This window comes from Aphelocoma coerulescens (genome assembly GCF_041296385.1).
Source record: "Aphelocoma coerulescens isolate FSJ_1873_10779 chromosome Z unlocalized genomic scaffold, UR_Acoe_1.0 ChrZ, whole genome shotgun sequence".
Lineage (NCBI taxonomy): Eukaryota > Metazoa > Chordata > Aves > Passeriformes > Corvidae > Aphelocoma > Aphelocoma coerulescens.
The window spans coordinates 24,284,930-24,304,276 of record NW_027184085.1 but is presented as its reverse complement, the minus strand read 5'-3'; the positions used below and the strand labels follow the sequence as shown (position 1 = coordinate 24,304,276).

At 37.2% G+C, this 19,347-nt stretch overlaps 1 protein-coding gene across 9 annotated transcripts in view; it reads left to right on the top strand.

The window, feature by feature from the left end:
• The window catches only part of POLK (DNA polymerase kappa), a 37,971-nt gene that overhangs the window by 7,107 nt on the left and 11,517 nt on the right, over nt 1-19,347 (top strand). For 3 of the 9 annotated variants that reach the window (XR_011147888.1, XM_069002567.1, XM_069002568.1), the window contains exons 1-7: nt 1,368-1,473; nt 4,667-4,840; nt 7,245-7,364; nt 12,973-13,125; nt 13,483-13,614; nt 15,287-15,440; nt 18,084-18,299. Coding sequence is in view for 8 of the 9 variants with exons in the window: in XM_069002567.1 (XP_068858668.1) it covers nt 1,387-1,473; nt 4,667-4,840; nt 7,245-7,364; nt 12,973-13,125; nt 13,483-13,614; nt 15,287-15,440; nt 18,084-18,299 (1,036 nt within the window). In the remaining variant the exon portion in view is untranslated. Of the gene's footprint in view, nt 1-1,367; nt 1,474-4,425; nt 4,561-4,666; nt 4,841-7,244; nt 7,365-12,972; nt 13,126-13,482; nt 13,615-15,286; nt 15,441-18,083; nt 18,300-19,347 lie in introns of those variants that run through there. The other 6 variants (XM_069002569.1, XM_069002571.1, XM_069002570.1 and 3 more) reach the window with 4 other exon arrangements.

Sequence of the window (19,347 nt, the reverse complement as noted above, 5' to 3'; positions counted from 1 at the left end):
CCCGTGTCCCCCCCCGAGGGCCCCTCTCCCAGGGCTACATGGCAGGGGGAAAGGAACCCCGACAAGTATGGAAATAAATTATTTTTCAAGCTTTTCCATGCTGGTGTCGTTTTCCAGTCTTAGTATTCCTTCCCACGTTGTTAACACTGTCAACAAAAGATGAACTGTTAATGTACTTTGCAGATATTAATAATGTGCATAATAACACTATGTCCACTGAACTGAATATTCTTAGAAATATTTCATATATTTTGCACTATTTTATTACATGGAAATTGAAATATAAAGGCATTTAACTTTTCACACAGCACACAGGGTTTCTGTTGCTGGAATTGGAAAATTTTTAATGAAGACAGCTTGGAGGAGTGGCACAGGATCAAATACAAGCAATTTCCCTTAGGTTGTTTCAGTCAACTGTTAAAAAAAATGCTAAATATGAATGAAGGTAGAGGCACTTGAAATTAAATTGTTGCTCTAATTTTTTTGCTGTGTCAATCTCCTGACACTTTCGAATAATGTATAACCCTGTCTTGCTAGTTCAGTTGAGTTTCTATGCCTGCTTCTAGAATAGCTTGATTACAGTTTTATTTGTGATCTTCTTCCGCCTGTAGGCATCCCAGTTTATTCATAAAACTTTCTTCACGGTAATGGTATTTTGTAGTTCCTTTCAAATTTTTTGTTTGTTTGTTGGTTTGCTTTACATTAACTGTTGACATTCACTCCCTAAGTCTTTATATGTAGAAGTCCTTCTGTAGTAATTAGAAAGTTATCTCCTTCCACTTACATGTGATTTTCCTGCTTCCTCTCGTTTCCCAATCACAGGGATAATAGGGTAGTATATTATTGTAGACTGCCTTTACAGATTTCTCTGGTTTCACACCTGACTTGCTCAGTATGATACTGAGAGACATGTCATATTTGCTATTAGAGGAAACAGCTCAGTCTCGCAACAACTTCTTGAGGTGACAGCATGCCAAAAGTATGTCACTCTGCATAGACTGTTTTATTAGCTTCTAGACTTTTACCCACTTTTTCCAAGTTTTTTTAGGAAAACAATTTATAACATTGTGTCACCACAAGTTCAATGTTTTCTCTAGCATAATTGAAACAGTTGCTAGATTTCTACATTGACATGTTGTTCACATTTTGCACAGTTTAAAACTCTGCTGCTTCTGTTATGTTTAAATATTTTCATTTTTGTCTGTGGCAAATGACCACTGCTCTTATCTGACAGTACTATATCAGTTGTCTTATTGTAGCTGTTGTGATTCATTTCAATATTTTAAATATTTTATGGATTTTTTTTCAGACCTCTAAGTGTGAAACCAAGATAATGTTCAGGTTCTCTTCATATTAAGCAGCTGGAAGTTGTATCACCTGTTATTCATGTTTTCCCTTCTAACACCTGTAAGCTCTGATGGACAACTAATGTCATGTGCTCAGATAAATATTTTCTTCTTAATTTCTGCTAAGGTACTGTTTTGATATTTATACCTTTTCTTATCTGAGACTAGCAGTGCATTTTGTTCCACACAATAAACTCAAAAGATAAAATATGTCAGGTGATCACCATTTATGAGACTTTATAAAGACGATTATTTCTTCCATCACTGGTATCATCATGGTATATTTTTTTTATTGTTGGTTATCTAACAATGAGATAGAGAAGGCTTTCTTTTGACTAACGTAAATTAGTTTTTAAAGCCTCTGCTATAAACTGAGCCTTTAAGAGTGCTTTCAGTGAGGAAGGGGAAAGATTTGTACATGCTAGGGAGAAAGACTCTTTCAGGAATAAGGAACAGCTAAAAACATTTTGAAAATATTAGAATAGGAAATGGAAGCAATCATGTTCATTCCTGTTTCTTGAAGGCAATGAGTGAGAAAAGAAGCAGGGAGAATAGTGGAGGGATAACTACTTTGATGAAAGTATTTCCTGGAAATATTGCCCTTTACTTACTAGAGATTGCCAGTAACAATGGAATTACTGGGACCTAATTGATACAGGGGTGCTTATGAGCATGAGATGAAGTTTGGAATGTTGTTTGGGGTGCAGTGCTTTTTCCTTTGATTGAATTCTACCAAACCTTTTCTGATAAATGTGCATGCTAACTGCAAGAGATTGTCCTACTGTAGCTGAAAAATTTATGAAGATGTTCAGCATTGTAGTCTTTTATTTGATAAATACAAGTAAGAGCTATGAAGCCACTCCTATTCCCAGAAGCGCAAGTGCTACTAAAGGGTAAAGAGAAGAGTTCTGGTCTCTACATCAACTTCTGTTCTTTGTGATACAACACACTGTATATAAACACAGCATTATGCTTGCATCTTGCATTTTTCAGCAGACACCATGAATGATAGTCTGAATTAATAGCATACGATTAAAATTTGGATATTTTTGACAGAACTTTTTTTCTAAACATGGCTTTCTTTAATATCTTGACTTCAGTTGGCTAGTATGTTTCAGTAGAAGAACTTCAGGAAAATATGGACATTGCCATCATTAATTTGTAAAAGTTACTCATGTGGTTCTTTAATAAGAGAAATTCATCTCTAAATGCAAAAATACGTAACGACCTTCTTATGTTTGGTTGCTAATGAGGCCTTCTTAAATTCTGGCATGGGAAAGTGGCATTTAAAGGAAAAATTACACACTCTTAGACTTGTGTAATTTGTGATTGTTTAATAAAGCTGCTGGTTTTGTCTGAAAGGGTTGGGCTTCTCCAAATAGGAAGGGTTCCTGTCACAGGGAGCAGCATAAAGTTGAGGAATGAATGTCCATTCTGCATGACATAAACCTGAAGTCGTTTATGAGTCAGTGACTTGGGGTAGGAAGAAATTATTTCTGTATGCTTTTTCAGTAATAAATACATGTTAAATAATTTATGCCATTATCACACTTGGACTTTTTAGCAGGGCCTGCTGCAATATGACAAGGAGTAGTGGTTTTAAACTGAAGAGGATTGGTTTAGATTAGATTTTTTTTCTTGTTACAGTGAGGGTGATGAAACACTGGGGCAGGTTGCCCAGAGAAGTGGTAGATGCCCCATTGCTGGAAACATCTGATGTCAAGTTGGACAGGGCTCTGAACAACCTGATCTCTAGTTGAAGATGTCCCTGCTCATTGGAGGGGGTTGGACTTGGTAACCTTTAAAAGGTCCTTTCCAACTCAAACTATTCTATGAGTCTGCTTGTTTGAATCTGGCAAAAATAAGACCACCACTTCATGCTACAGAAGGTGAAATTTGCTTTATTTGTTTGAGACCAATTTAATAACTAGACAGTTTACCATCTAATTAGAGCCTACTGAGGATTCAGCAATTTATTTTCATAAAGAACAAGGGAAGATGTCAGAAGTTCAGATATCAGAAGCGTCTGCATGTATAAGAAATTACCAATGGCTGTAGTTGAGTAGTACAGGCTGGGTAAGTTCCACTAGTTGGATACCATGGCTCAACACATTAATGGCAAAAAAAGGGTGCATGATTTTTACTCTGAATTAGGATTTTATTCAAAACTTTTAATTGAAGCCATCTGTTTTTAAAAGATGAGTTCTGACACAAATAAAGGTTCTGAATTTGAGCTAGAAATTACTAGAAAGGATTCCACAGCTTGTCTCAAGCAGGGATGATGACCAAATGAGCAGTGGTTTTCTTCCATTTAAAAATATTCCGATTTTTTTCTTTTAATGAAATAGTGAGAAGTATTTTGTGTTTAAGGCAGTAATGTTTCATCTGACAGGATGATGTACAGGCATAAGTATTATGTTCACATATAAGGTACTAGCCTTTATCTGAGATTGGTTTGTGCTCAGTTATTTCTGTAAGGGAGGTTTTAAAAGAAAATGGTTTTAATTTAATAAAAAAAAAATAGAGTCTTACTGTCTCCAAACACTGATAGAGTTACAGGTAGCTTTATATGGTGAGTGTGGCAGGTCAGACACTTTGCAGGAATACAAGTCTTCATATTTGTAATAAATATGTTATTTTCAGAATAAGTATATGTTGGGTCGGATCAGCGTGCTCTCGGGCTGAAACCATCAAACGTCAGTCACCAGAAGAGATCACTGAGGTCTAGGTTACCTCCCCCTGGGTGGCTCCCAATCCTAAATTACCTCCCCCTGTTCCAGAAAGTTCTCCCTTTTTTAGTTATTAATTGGTTCCCTGTTATGACTCCTGCCTACCCGTTTTCCCCATTTGTTCTGAAAAATTGTATCCTCCCCTCTGCTTGTACTCCATTGGTTGTTTTCTCTTTCCCCGCCTTGCTCCACCCCCCCATAAAGGGGCGAGCCCGCTTCTACTCGAGGCTTCCTTGGTCCCTGGTCCCTCCTGTAAATAAACCTGTTGGAACCCACACCAGAAGCCCCTCCCGCCTTCTTTGCCTCCGGGCAAACGCCAGCCTGATCATCGGCTGCCCGACGTGTTTCCTCTGAGAAGGAGCCAGCGCCCGCACCCATCCCACGCCGATTCCACTGAGCCGTCCAGCGAGGACGCTGTGGAGGCCAACGCTGCATCCCCTCTGCCCGAGGGCACCCGGGGCTTGTGGTTACAAGCCCCCGGATGCGTTGAGTTTAAAATGCTTATTCAATAAATAAAGCAAATAAATTCCAAAATTTAATTATTGTTATTGTTCAGTTGGAACATAAATATTTGATTGCTATTTTTTTCAGATATTATATCATAAAACACTTGTTTTCAGAAGTACAATGGATGACATGAAAAAAGCTGCCAACAGCTCTTGCAATGATGGAGTTCTACTCAGAATGGGCCTTAATGATAACAAAGCTGGAATGCAGGGTTTGGATAAGGAGAAAATCAATAAAATCATCATGGATGCTACTAAGGTTAGTTTGATTACTTTTTTCCTGGTGCTTTATCTGTGGTCCAGTATTGTAAGGCTCTCTTCCTCCCTTCCCCAAACTTTATCCCTCACATGTGTATATGGATGGCATCATCTTAGAAGAAATTCATATGTGGGGAGGAAGGGGAGGAACCGTAGTTTAGCATGCTGTAGGGTATTGTTGGATTCATCCACAAGGACATGGAGGAGTACAACTAAGTGTATGCTTAAGTGCTCGCTTTTTGTCCAAGGCAGTACATAAATATCACAGCATATTCCAGAGGTAATTATGAGGGCTGCAGCTTCCTCTTTCTCCCCCTTTCCATTCCTTTTGTCCACCCCATCATTAATCAGCCAAGCAATTTACTTCTTTTGTTCACCTTCCTGTAACATTTGAACTTGATGTAATCCAGTTTTTCTAGTACTTTCCGTAGAATTTCTTTGTGCTTACTGCCTTTGTGACTGTGTTCTCAGTATTCAAGAGAGGTGACCAGTAGCGTGCAGCTTTGTACTAAAGATCCACAGAGGCCCTCACAAATCTACAAACCCCTGAAATATTAGTCATCCTAGTTGTTACTGGAGAGTTCATATAGAACAATATAGGAACAGCACTTTATCTGAGCAACTCAGATAAACTCAGGGTTTTCTTACTTTTCCTTGGACAAGCGTGTATTTTGTTTGGTGTCACTGTGGCCTGAGATTATGTACTTTGATGTTTTCCTCATGGATTCTGTATTGACTACTATTGTGCTATGGTGACCTGCAGGGGTGGGGCAGAGGGAAGGACAAAACATTCTGCAAACAGCTCTTATTTAACAAGCCTTTTTTTTTTTTTTTGCTTGTAATTTCACATTGATGATATTTTATATACTATCAAGCTGCTTTTGATTAGATACTTCTTCTACTTACTGTGTTCACTCTTTTCTTGAAAACAGTGCTTTTTCAGACATATCCCAAATAATTATATTTACATAAATAATTTCATTATAGCAATTACTTTTCCATTTCCTGGTACGAAACAGAATGATCTGTAAAATAGGCTTTCAAAACTGACATACAGGCATCTAACTAATTGAATATATTTCTGTCAAAAAAGTGCAAGAGTTTATAAATGCCAGATACACATCAAGAAATCTGAAAAGAAGCCTTGATTCTTTTCCTTAAGCTTTTCTGTGGTCTTTAAAATGACACCTACAGACACTACCCATTAGCTGTATTGCAACAAGATCTATGCCATTCCAGCTGTGAAATACTGCAGGAGATGTAAAAAACCTAATAATAAAAAAACTCGGGTTTTTTATTGGGTTGCTTTCCACACCTACATTTTGGTACTCATTTCTTTAAATGAGTCTCAACAAGTCATAGTTGATGGCATAGAGGAAGAAAGGTGAAAGGCATATCTGATAGTCAAAGAACACACACCCTAATTTGTTCTAATTAGATATTTCTCCTAATGAAACACGACATATTACAGCCCTGCCATTCATCTCTTTTATAATTATTGTAAAAGTGGATAATTTTGCTTTTTATATAAATGCCTGAATCTGACTAGACTATGGCTGAATTCTTGGTATCAGTGACAGTTTGGTAGTCAGACACTTTTGAAACTTGTTCATTTTTGCCAATTTTACCAGGTAGTTCAACAAAAGCCTTTTATTGCAAATATTATTTTTACTTATAAGCTAAGAGCTGTTGCAAGAGAAGTATTTTATTTCCTAGTTTTGAATTTTTGTCTTTTCATTGTATACCCTCCTTTCTTTGTTATGAGTCAGGAGGGAAAGTCACATTATACACTCTGTACATTATTATTGTCTTCTCATTACATCCTTGTATATTTATGCCTTTTTTTGAAGGAGCAATTACATATTTGAGAGCAACAGGGCTTTTTTTATACCCATTTGATTTTCATAATTGTCTTCCAAATAGCTTCTGATTCTTCAGTGTACTTCAAGATTAAATGGCGAACAAAATACTCAACATTACAAGTAGATTTGACTTATGCAATATCATTGTGTATTTCCATATATATTAAGCTATTTGGAAGTCTGAAAAAGTGCTTAAATAAATTTTTGTTTGAGTTCTGTGCTCCACACCTTGGAGGTGTTGCAAAGAATAGTTTGACTTTTATCTACTCTTTTTAAATTTTCCTTGTCAGGTGTTAGACTGAATAAACATATGAAGTTCTCTAAACTCATTTGAGCAGGAGAAATGTATGTGTGTCATTTGAAGAGAGAGATGTAAAGAGCCAGTGGTCTTTTTATTGTATTTTTATATGAAAATCCAAGGTATGCATTAGAAACCATTTCTGTGTTTTGTGTTTTCTGTATTTAAAGATCGAATGTGGTTGCTTAAAGACAAGATAAAGACAAAAAGAAAAACACCGTGCTTTTGTGATTCTTTTCTTTCAGGGTTCTAGATTTTATGAAAATGAACTTAAGAAAGATCAGCAAGTTAACCAACGAATTGAAAAAATGATGCAGCTAAAAGAGAAAGTTACAACACAACAGCTCTTGAAAGCACAGCTGCAGGTACTAATCTTCTAAAGACTTACTGGACTAAATGTAGGATCATAAACATTTTTGTGTGTTCTGGTTTATTGCATTAAATTTTGTCATAGGCACAATGTTAAACTACCATTTTAACGTTAGACATACAAGGAAAAGTACACAAAGTTTTGATGGTGTCATCTTAGTGAAAACTTGCTGGAAGAATAGTTTGCAAAATTACTCTGAAATGTTCTCTAAATGAGTAAAACGAAACAAATTAATTCCTGTTTTTCCAAGTCTGATCAGTTTAAAGTGATGTCATTGTGGTTTATGTAAAGGTTTGCTAAATGCTTTGCTATTAAGTATTATATCACTAATGGGTTTAGAATTTACATATATTTGTGTTCATGGCCTGCAATGGAATGAGAAAGATCACAGTTGACAACAATTCTGGGTATAATTGATGCCTTTGTTAAGCTAATTAATGAAAAATCATCATGGCAAGCAGTCACAAGAAATACAAGTGTCCTGAACTAGACAGATGAAGAAGCTTTTTCTCTTTTCAAATGCTAATGGTAGATAATAGTCTCCAAAGTATTATAGTGTATGAAATGTTAAAAGAAAGGTTGCACATCAAACATTAACTAGGCACAACAGAATTAAAATTCCTTATAGGAGCTGAATTCCTTTGTACTTTCATTTGTGCTGTGATTCAGTCTTTAATTAAATGATTGCTTGCTAGTTTTCCTTAACAGGATTCCTGTTTTATTTGGTGCACATTGCAGACAGCGTTCGCTGAGGGGGATATTATTCAATATTTTCTGTTGTCCTCAATATTCAATGGGTGGCCCCAAGCTTTATTTGTTGAACTCTAGTCTAATCCAGTTTTGAATGCAGAGTTACTGATTTCCTAATAGAGTTTTTTATGTGGTACAACACATGCTGTGAATTCTTAATTCTTGCAATATTCCAGCAGAGTGATATTTTGTTGATTTTTAGATGGGGAGCTGAAGCACATGAAGATTAAACACATACATTAATTTTCAGTGCCATTGTGAGTATTAGAGGTTGAGCTTTTTTTGGTGTACAGCCTTTTTTGTCCATTTCAGATTTGCAAATCACTTCTGTACTTTAGATGCCAGTGTTTCAAATTTGTGCCCAGAAAAGTTTGCCATTCTGAGAACCTCTGAAAAGTCTGTTGTAAGTCTGTATGCCACAATTGTTTTTAGTGAATCTTTAACATGGATTAGTTATGACTCTGCTTGTCCAAGTTTTTTTTTAATTTACTAAGCTAGCTTTTAGCTTTTTTTTTTAACAGAAAAAAACCTCTATTTACACCCTACCTTCACCAGAGAACTATTTATTTTACAGAGAATAGTCTTTCTTATAAAATGAATTACATGAATGACAGAAATCCTATAAATAATATTATTGTATTGTTATGTAGTGAGAGTATATGTAGTGCACATAGTGGAAGCCAAGAAATTTGCATTGCTTTGTTTACCTTCATGTTGTCTTTTTTGGAACTTGATTCCTTGATATTGCAACATAATTTTATAGCCTTTTAATGTTTCTTATGAAAACTGGTTTCTACAGAAGAAAAAAGAAACTTAAAGAGGTAAATTCTCTCATATGTGTCTTACTGGGACCCAAGTTTCAAATTCCATGTTTGAAATCTTTATGCTGCTTGCTGAAATAGTAGTCATCTTTGTTTCCAGTAGATAAACTGTAAAGTCAGGTGTCATACTGCATGAAAACTGTCATTAGAGGCGTGTAGCATACACACTTTTTTGCTGGCTAATTTTAGGTCTTTGCTGCTATAAAAACATCTTGAAACCTTGGATTTTTGTTCTATTCCCTGTATGCACATAAACTCTGGTTCATTATTATTGTTGCCCTCATTCTCTCATCACAAATTCTGACCATTTTGGTCTTTCCTCTCCTTTCTTTTAATTTATCATATCATGAATTTTCCTTTCTTGTCCCACATCCACAGATTACCATCAGTCCTCTTTCCAAAGCAGTCCTTGTCCCATAGTACTCATTGAAATTTGTGGACTTGGAACCAGTCTTCTCTCTCCGTATCTGATATTCTAAATACCTCTCAGTTTTTCTGTTACTTACCTGCCAGCTACATCTCCCCAGGCATCCACCTTTCACTTTTACAAGTCTTTGTCTTGTTTGGTTTTCTTAATAATTGCTGTGTATTGTTTAATCAGCTCCATTCAGTTATGGATATAGGCAATTCTTATTATCATCTTCTCTATTGTTCTTATTTATTGAGTTTTTAACTCTTCTTTTTAGTACGACCTTCTGATAAGAGAACCTGTGCCCCTAAAATTTTAAGTGGGAAGTATTCTGGAATTAGAAAGTTATCTGTATATCTACCTCTATAAACACTGCATGTTCTCATCTGCAGATGAATTCTTGTTTGTAGAATGGTTAGAGGTTCAGGTATGGTTTCCTAAGCTGGCAGTTGATTTAAGTACTGTAAGGTAAAACCAAACAAAAATGTCTCCACTTACCAGACTTTTGGACAAAATCCTGGTTACGTGGTGAAACCAGTAATATACGTAAAATGTAGAATCTGCAACATGATGCTGTTTTTTTTGCCATTAGAATGTGTGGAGCTCCTTTAGGTTCTGCAGTAATTAGTAGTATATTAAAAAATATACACCTGCTACCAGATTTGGAAACTGCTGTACTGATGTTTGCTGGTTTTTTTCATCCATGCTGGGTGTGTCCCAGATGTTTATTCTCTAAATAGTTACCATTGTCTTGTTTCTATTGACTTTTCTGTCGTGCTTTGAAAATTTATATATTCTACCATGGAATAAGAAAAAAGGAGAAGTTACTCTTCAAATTGTCTAAAAGTTGCTATAAGGAAAATTAAACTTCTAATTATAATTTGTATTTTTTAGTTGGGTTTGTTTTCTTTTTTAATCTAGCTTGGAAATATATGTAAAAAAGTATCTCTGTTTTACAAAGAATAATTGAAAGCAGCTTTTTAGAACTTGTCAGCCTGGCTTGCATCTAAGGAGTTACTCCAGAAATTTTAAGGAGAGGTTTTGTAGGTGCCCAGAATTCTATGAGTAGGTCTGTTTGTGTTTTGTTTTGGCATATTACTTGTATCACTTGCTTTTGCTGAAGAGTAATCTTTTTGTATTTCTTATTAGTTTAATGCAATAGTGCTTCATTCTTTAGATGTGCATGTTGGCTGATCAGTAAGTATGATGTTAGCAATATATATGGGGAGAAAAAGCAAAAGAGAAGTTTGTTATAAATATGATAAATTGAAATACAGAAGTTAAGCAGCTAGAGCAACAATTGACGGTAATAATTAAACAATTTAAATTTGAGAGCAACCTAAAATTACCTGTGAAGTAGAATTTAAAATAATGATGCTTTTGAGGGTTGAAATGTGACATGAATCCTTGTGAATTAGTAATATAATGGAAATAATGTAAACACCCCACTTGGGTTTGTTTGAATAGCTACCCCTTTGTGCTTTTAATTTGTAGGAACTAGTTTTCTCAGCCTCAGAGGTTGAACATACTGTGCTCTTCTGAGTTGCGTAGCCTAGTCTAAGGCCCCAGTCTAGCATTTCATCTCTCAAAGCAACTTGGAAAAAAACAAAGAAGAGACTTTGTAAATAATTAATCAGCAATTTAATTAGAACATTCCAGGCTCACTTGCCTTGCTTCAAGTGTTTTGAGTTCGAAGATGGTCCTTCTGGATAAGGTTTTTATGTTTTTTTATTAAGCAGCTCTGTTGAGGGAAATAAAAAAGAGAAGAACCGTACAAATTGCATGTAAACATTCGTCTCCAGGGCCATAAATGCATCATAGTAAGTCTAGAGACATTTCTGTACTGGTGCCTTGATGTCATGAGAGTGTGTGTGTCCTTATGTGTGCAAGCAAAGTGAAACTTTGGTTCCTTTTTTCTAAGTCCCTTTCTTGCTCTATTATGCCATCAGAATTTTTTGCTGGCAGTACCAGCCTTTGGTTGTGTAGATTGAGGTTGCCATAGTCATCAGTGTTGTTAAGTAATCTTATTTTGATAGCACATTCTTTTTTTTTTTTCTATGTTTCCTCTTCTAGAATGATGTGTGATGCTGCTGCCAACATAGTAATCTTAAATCAGTAGGCCTTAAAAAAATCCCATGTCAAATATTTCACTTACATTTTTTCATGACAGCATAGCTCATACCTCGTTCATAGGTCAACAGTATTTCAGGAACAAGCATGTGATCTGCGTGACTTTTGGTAAAAACACACGTAAATTAAGCACAATCAAAGCCTCTGCCTCACAACTCTATGAAGCTGATGAAGCCGTACTGCTCACAGTGTACTAGTAGACACACATCTTTAACATGTGGAGTGAAACACACTTTGTGTATAGGCTATTCTTTAACTAACTTGTAGTTTTCCTAGCAATCTAGCCTTACATGGTATGGATTCCTGTAAAAAAAGCTGAGGAATTTTATTGAGGCTTTGACAGTAGCTTACTTTGTGGCAAGTGAACAGGTGTGTTTGAGACCTTATTTCTGACAAGACAAGATAGATGGATGTGTCCTGTGAGCTGCTGGTCTCCTCTTCACCTTTCTAGGCCAATTTTTTGAAGTGTGATAGCTTTATTTAGGAAAGTTGGAAATTCTTTATTACCATGTTTTCATTTTTTTCAAATAACTTGTATTTCTAAAACTAAGTGCTTTAAGTAAAACTTCATATTCAAGGGTCTTAAAAAGTTTCTGTCTGAATCAGATACGTCTTTTTTTTGTCACATTATGTGGGGTTTTGTTGTTTGGTGGGTGGGGTTTTCTGCTGGTTTTGGCTGGGATAGAGTTAATTTTCTTCACAGCAGCTGACATGGGGCAGTGTTTTGGATTTCTGCTGAAAGCAGTGTTGATAATAAAGAGATGCTTAACTATTGCCGAGCAACATTTGCACAGAGCCAAGGCCTTTTCTGCTCCTCCCACCACCCCACCAATGAGGAGGGTGGGGGTGCACAAGGGCTGGGAGGGGACACAGCCAGGACAGCTGTTCCCAACTGACCACAGGGATATTCCAGACCATATAACATCATGCTCAGCCTACAAAATGGGGTGTAGATGAATGAAGGATGGATTTTTGCAGCTATGGCATTTGTCTGCCCAGGTAATTCCTATGTATGATTAAGCTGTTTTTCCTGAAGATGGCTGGACACCTGCCTGTCATGGGTAGCAGTGAATGGATTTCCTATTTTGATTTGCTTGTATGCACAGCTTTTGCTTTCTGTGATAAATTGTCTTTATTTAAACCCATGAATTTTCTCACTTTTATTCTTCTGACTCTTCCACTGTGAGGAAGTGAGTAAGTGGCTGCAGCAGCTTAGTTGCCAGCTGACGCTAAACCACAACAACTGTGGGGTTTTTTTCACAGGGTTTGGGGTGTTTTTTGTACCAATTGCTGCAGTAGTATTCTCTCTGAGAGCAAGTTTCATCCAAAGATTTGTTGGGGTTTTTTTGTTGGTGCTGGTTTGGTGGGGATTGGGTTTGTTGAGGTTTTTTTCTTTAACTATATGCAAGATGCATTTGAGTTTTTAGGATCATCTATACTGTTGCACTTCTGCCAGGTTAGTAGTATTTCAATTACTGGTTTATTCCGTTCAGGTGGACAAACTTGTGATAGAATTGGAACGGAGTCGTAACCTTAGCAGTACAATTGTACACATTGACATGGATGCCTTCTATGCAGCTGTGGAAATGAGAGACAATCCAGAGCTGAAGGAAAAACCTATAGCAGTGGGATCAATGAGTATGTTGGTAAGGCTGAGTGTTAAACTAGTACAGAAATCAATGACATTAATCTTAAGCCTAGTAAACCATAGAATAATAGCAAAAATATAATGACAATGTTTTGTATGAAGCGTGGAAAACCCAAAAATAATAAAGGAAGCAGCAGTTCTTAGACTTGACCATGTAAGTTGGATTTTTCAGTAAAAAGTGTACTAATGAAAATTTAGATTGAAAGGCAGGAGGAGGGAGAGTGAAAATGCATGTAAACTCTTAGCTTTGTCAGTCTTTTCTGTATGGAGATATGTGATTAGAACTTTATTATTTAATACTAACTTAAAGAAAAAATTGATTACTGAACACTAAACTTACCTAATCTCTCTTAAGTCCACCTCAAATTACCATGCTAGGAGATTTGGTGTTCGTGCAGCCATGCCTGGATTTATTGCTAAAAGGCTATGTCCACATCTAACTATAGTACCACTAAACTTTGAAAAATACGGCAAAGTGAGTAAAGAGGTAAGTCTGAAAGTGGTCTCTAACCAAAATCGAGTGTACTTGTTTTTAGACTGTATCAATAACATCAGTTCTAGGTAATATGAAAAGTGATAATTTAAATATTAAACTCTTCAGTAATGTGGCTTTAAACATAAGTCAAACAAAATATTTGTGCTTTTGGGCAAGGAGATGAAAAAGCAGTGCACTTACCCAATCTGATAATTTTACTGAAGTTAATAGTGATGCTGACAGAAGTTTTCAAAACCTTTGCGTAGTGAGCTAGTGGTAGCACTTGAGCTTTATTATTCTTAAAAGTTCAAAAGCATGGAGCATCATCTAGTTACTAGGAAGTTGCAAGTATATAGGAAACATGGAGATGATAATTTCATACAATGCATAATCATACTTTTGAATATGAATTACTGGAGAGAAAAACAAAGAACATTACTGACTTATAAATGCAGATTAAATTTTTTTTTAAAGAAATTACTTGATAGAGCAAAAGAAATAGGGAGAAAAGAAATCATATTTTGCTTTAATGGAAGTAGTTTTACTTAGTGCTGGGGGAAATAGCTGTGATACCTAAAAGCCTGTTTAAAAAAAAAAAAAGGAAAAAATGTGTTTTGTGCATTTTAAATCAAACTAGTGCATGACATAAGACTTTAATAAAATTATGTCAGGCCTTCTTTATTTTTATGAAGCCTCAGTCCCTTCACATATATAAAGTAAGGTTGATCTTACTTGATTTTTTTCACTTCTGTAAAAAAAAAAAGGCATATATAAATGTGCATATTTCAGAATGGGTTTGAACTTGTTAAGGCTCTTGGATTTCATGATATGTATTTCACGACGTGTATTTCATTTGTTTTTTGATAGGATAGAGTATTAAAGTATTAAAGATTTGATTTGGTCTGGATTTTTAGTTATGTTTTGCTCTCAGGATTTGGGTTGAAAATATATAAATTTATTTCATTTTGTCTTTTAAAGTTCAGTAGTGAATTCTATCTTTATTCAGTTTCAGAAAGATGAAGTGCATGTGGACAAATGTTGTAATGCCTAAGAACTTGACCCAAACTGATAGGAAAAAAACATGACACAGTCAGGTTTTCCTCCAGGTTTAAAAAAAAAGAGAGAGGAGAGAAGGTAGAGCTTTTATTTTGGCCATTTGTTTTACTGTTTCCTTCTAGAAAGATGGACTTATCACTAGAGATTTCCCAACAGGTTTTGTCTGTGGCATTAACCACTGCTCTAAAACATTGTCTATAACTTCAGTTTAATGTAATTTAAAACTTAAAATTTTGTTGTTGCTGGTGGGATTTTTTAACCTTTGTGTATGTGATATCTGACACACCAAGCACTGAAAGCTGCATCAGTTTATCTGCTTTGCTGAGTTTCCAGGTCCCCAGTGTTTTATTCAGTGGATGTGGACCTAGTAGGCATGGAGTCCTTATACACTGATCTTAGTGTCCTTTCCAGTTAAATACAATGCTCAGAATCTGTTTAGTTCTAAGTATTAGTATCTTGCTACTTGGAGAAGCACTACTGCAATTTTACAATATAAAGAAATAATTTGTACTGTAAGTGTCTTTAATAGTTATTGATCATCTTGAAGTTTCAAAGTACATTTGTTCATGTTCTAATTTTGTGTCAAGATCTGCTCTTACAGAACAAATTTCACTATGTGTTTATCAAGGTTAGAGAAATACTGGCTGAATATGATCCCAATTTTATGCCTATGGGCCTAGATGAAGCCTACCTGAACATAACAGAGCACTTGGAGGAAAGGCTGAACTGGCCGGAAGATAGGAGAAGATTCTTTTTTAATACAGAAAGCATGACAAGAATAGGTAAGCAAATTACTCACTTTTTTCATGAGGTCACCAGACACTGAGGAGACAGACTTTCTTTCTTTTAGGGATTTTAGGCAGAACCTAAAAAGTACTAAAGTACTAAAGAAAGTACTAAATTATAGTTAGAATTTAAGCTTTATTTTCCTTATTAGGATTTCATTATTACTATAGTACAGAATGTATTATTAGAATGGTGCAGGACTTTTACAAGCAGAATCAATGTAGTGCAATCTGTAAGTTGCAAAATAAAGAATTTGTAATACAATACAACCTGGACCCTCTGCAGATTGGGTGGATAGCACACAGTTTGGTGTATCAATACAACAATCATAATCTAGATTCAAAAATCATATGAAAGAATATAAGCTACTCCCTCAATCCTCAGAGGAAGCAGATGAAGGCAGAGGTGTCCCCCTGGCCATTGGGATGTCCTGGGTCTCACTGTCCAGTGAGAGCTCTGGTCCGAGTTCCTCCTTAGGACCCATCAAAGGTGGGATTTAGAGACACTGCTCTGGGGGCTGCAGGCAGGCAGTACTCTGGGGGCTACAGACACTGCTCTGGGGGCTACAGACACTGCTCTGGGGGATGCAGGCAAGCAGTACTCTGGGGGCTACAGACACTGCTCTGGGGGCTACAGACACTGCTCTGGGGGCTGCAGGCAGGCAGTACTCTGGGGGCTACAGACACTGCTCTGGGGACTACAGACACTGCTCTGGGGGCTGCAGGCAGGCAGTGCTCTGGGGGCTACAGACACTGCTCTGGGGGCTACAGACACTGCTCTGGGGGATGCAGGCAGGCAGTACTCTGGGGGCTACAGACACTGCTCTGGGGGCTGCAGGCAGGCAGTACTCTGGGGGCTACAGACACTGCTCTGGGGGCTACAGACACTGCTCTGGGGGCTGCAGGCAGGCAGTGCTCTGGAGGCTACAGACACTGCTCTGGGGACTACAGACACTGCTCTGGGGGCTGCAGGCAGGCAGTACTCTGGGGGCTACAGACGCTGCTCTGGGGGCTGCAGACACTGCTCTGGGAGCTGCAGGCAGGCAGTACTCTGGGGGCTACAGACACTGCTCTGGGGGCTACAGACGCTGCTCTGGGGGCTACAGACGCTGCTCTGGGGGCTACAGACGCTGCTCTGGGGGCTACAGACACTGCTCTGGGGGCTACAGACGCTGCTCTGGGGGCTGCAGGCGGGCAGTACTCTGGGGGCTACAGACACTGCTCTGGGGACTACAGACACTGCTCTGGGGGCTGCAGGCAGGCAGTACTCTGGGGGCTACAGACACTGCTCTGGGGACTACAGACACTGCTCTGGGGGCTGCAGGCAGACGCTGCTCTGGGGTTGCAGCTTCCCAGTGCTGCGGCAGGGTCATCCACAGCACTGGACTGGCCTGGTGCTGGGGCATGCAGGTGGGCAAGGACAGGAGTGAACATGGCAGCAGAGAATGGCTGCTTTCCTTGTTGAAATGGCGTTGGGCATTCTGACCACATTACATGGGGCTGGGAGCAGAAGTTGCCAGTCACATGCTTATAAGCTTCAGATAAGTGTAGATACCTAAGTCCTTCCATATATTCTCTACCTCCAATTTAGTTAGTTTACAGCTTAACTTTCTCTACTGGTTACCTGTGAATAAAAGATACACTGCTAATGATTTGGATTTGGAAGATTTCTTTAATGTGAATAAAATGTTCGAAAAGGGTACTAAGTTCTGTAAACCAAATGGTGTCATTTAGGTCTGCATTACAATTCAAAATGATAATTTTGGAAATAAGTAACAGGAACACTGCAGGATTTATCGTAATGTTCAAGATATTACTGGATTTCACTGGCTCTGGAAGATAGAGTTGGAACTACATCCACAACTGTACATCCACTCGGGAATAATAGAAAAGGAGGAGTCATACAGATGGCTGAATGATGCACAGACTGGAATATTTATACTATCTGTATTCAAAAATTCTAAGTCATTCAGAAGATAATCAAGCATACACGACTACAGAAAAATGTTAATAAAATAGAAAGCAATAAACTGGCATAGTCTTTACAAAATCAATGTCACTGATGCAGAGTCATGTGCTTCTTCACATTTGCCTGATACCTTTGTTCCTCTGAAACACAAACATTAGTGCTCAGAATGTGAAACTGTAATAGTAATGTTTGTAGAGTCAGACAAAGGGCTGCTGACATTACTTGTTCTACTATGACTACAGTTCAAAGTGAGAAGCTCACCAGGCTGATCATTCTAGAATCAGATATTCTAGAACCCTAATTTTATTTGGAGAATATTGAAAAAAAATCTGTGGAAGAGGGCATGTGGCCTTCAATATGGTATGAAACAAAAATAATGCTAAAATCTCAATGGTTTTGCTACAGCAACAGGCCATTAAACCTTTTGCTTTTCTGAAAGTTATGTCCAGTCTACTAGCCAATTCCTCCAATCTCAGCCTAGCTGAAGTTGTGTTCAAAATGAAACAGTTACATCTCTCTGGTATTTAAACAAAAAACCAATGCAATTGCTTTCTCTAAATAAAAACAGAAAGAAATAAAACTGCTAGTGAACCCTGAAGGCACTGAAGAAGGAAATCAGTATGTATGTATCATACAGATGTATTAAGTGTTTGTGGTTCTGTCTTACTTAGATAAAGATGGTATGAATATGTCTGCCAAATTTAATGAAGGTGAAGTCTCTTCTTCACCAGTACTGTTCGAAGACAACACATCTCTGATGGATGATGACTTTGAACAAAGACGTCTATCAGTGGAAAACTCAGTTGTCTTTGGAACTTCTGCAGAGGAAGTTGTGAAGGAAATACGCTTTAGGATTGAGCAGAAAACTCAACTGACTGCTAGTGCAGGTATTCAGGCACATATGAATAATAATTAATCTTTGTATTTCCATAATGTCTTCTACTTTAATCTCAGAGGGTATTAATTAAGAATTTATCCTTGGCACAGCATTCTTCTGCTGCAAAAAAATATGCTGTCTTTGAAGGTCTGCAAAGAATGTGACTTTCAATTATTTCAAAAGATGTCATGGCTGTCAAAGCCACTACTGTTTTCTTTTTTCTCTTTTTTAAATAATTGAAACAGTTACATCATCTTTTTGCTTCTTTCTACTTGAAATAAGAGTAAGTAGTGAGGAGGAGTGACCAGTGCACTTGAGCTAATCTTAGCACAGGTGGTTGTTGTTCTAGTGCATCATGTAAATTGTTTTTGTCAGCCAGTGGATCATAGTGAAATCTGTCACTGATTTCTAAACGGCTTTTAGTTTGAATAGCAGGTCTGTGCTCTTATGTACTTCTAACTTCTCCACGCTATTCCTTGCTTAAAACAATATCAAAATTCTTTAAAATGTTAGTCCTCAGAGAAGTAAATATGTGCTGAAGCTAATGAACTCTTCAGTAGCTTTTTAATATTTACCCATCAAGTTTTATGTCTTGACTTCAGGCAAACCACCTTTAAATCTCAGCTATTTTGATTGACTAAAACCAGTGTATGTCCCTAGCCACTTAGTTTGGATGCCATCCAAACTGCTATGAACCAGGTCAGTGAGGCATCAGGCAATGGTGAGCTTTATGAAGCAGCTGCAGAAGGTCAGGAAAGTGCGGAATGTAAGCAGAGGTGAAGAAACAGCTAGTAAGAAGCAGGATGAAACTCTCTCCCATGTATGTTATCTCATGACTGATGGCAAAATAACAATTTTGTTTACTGAAGTTTTGTAAGGATAAGTTAGTGTGTAGAAAACAGGCATAGCTTTTATAAGTGGAAACAGGAGTATTAAGCCCAAAAACTAAAAACAATTAGAAGGGTAACTGAAAAAGTACTGATAATCAATAATAAGTAGAGTTATTTCTACCATCTTGAATAATGTGTTATATCAGTGAGCAAATGAAAATTTAGACC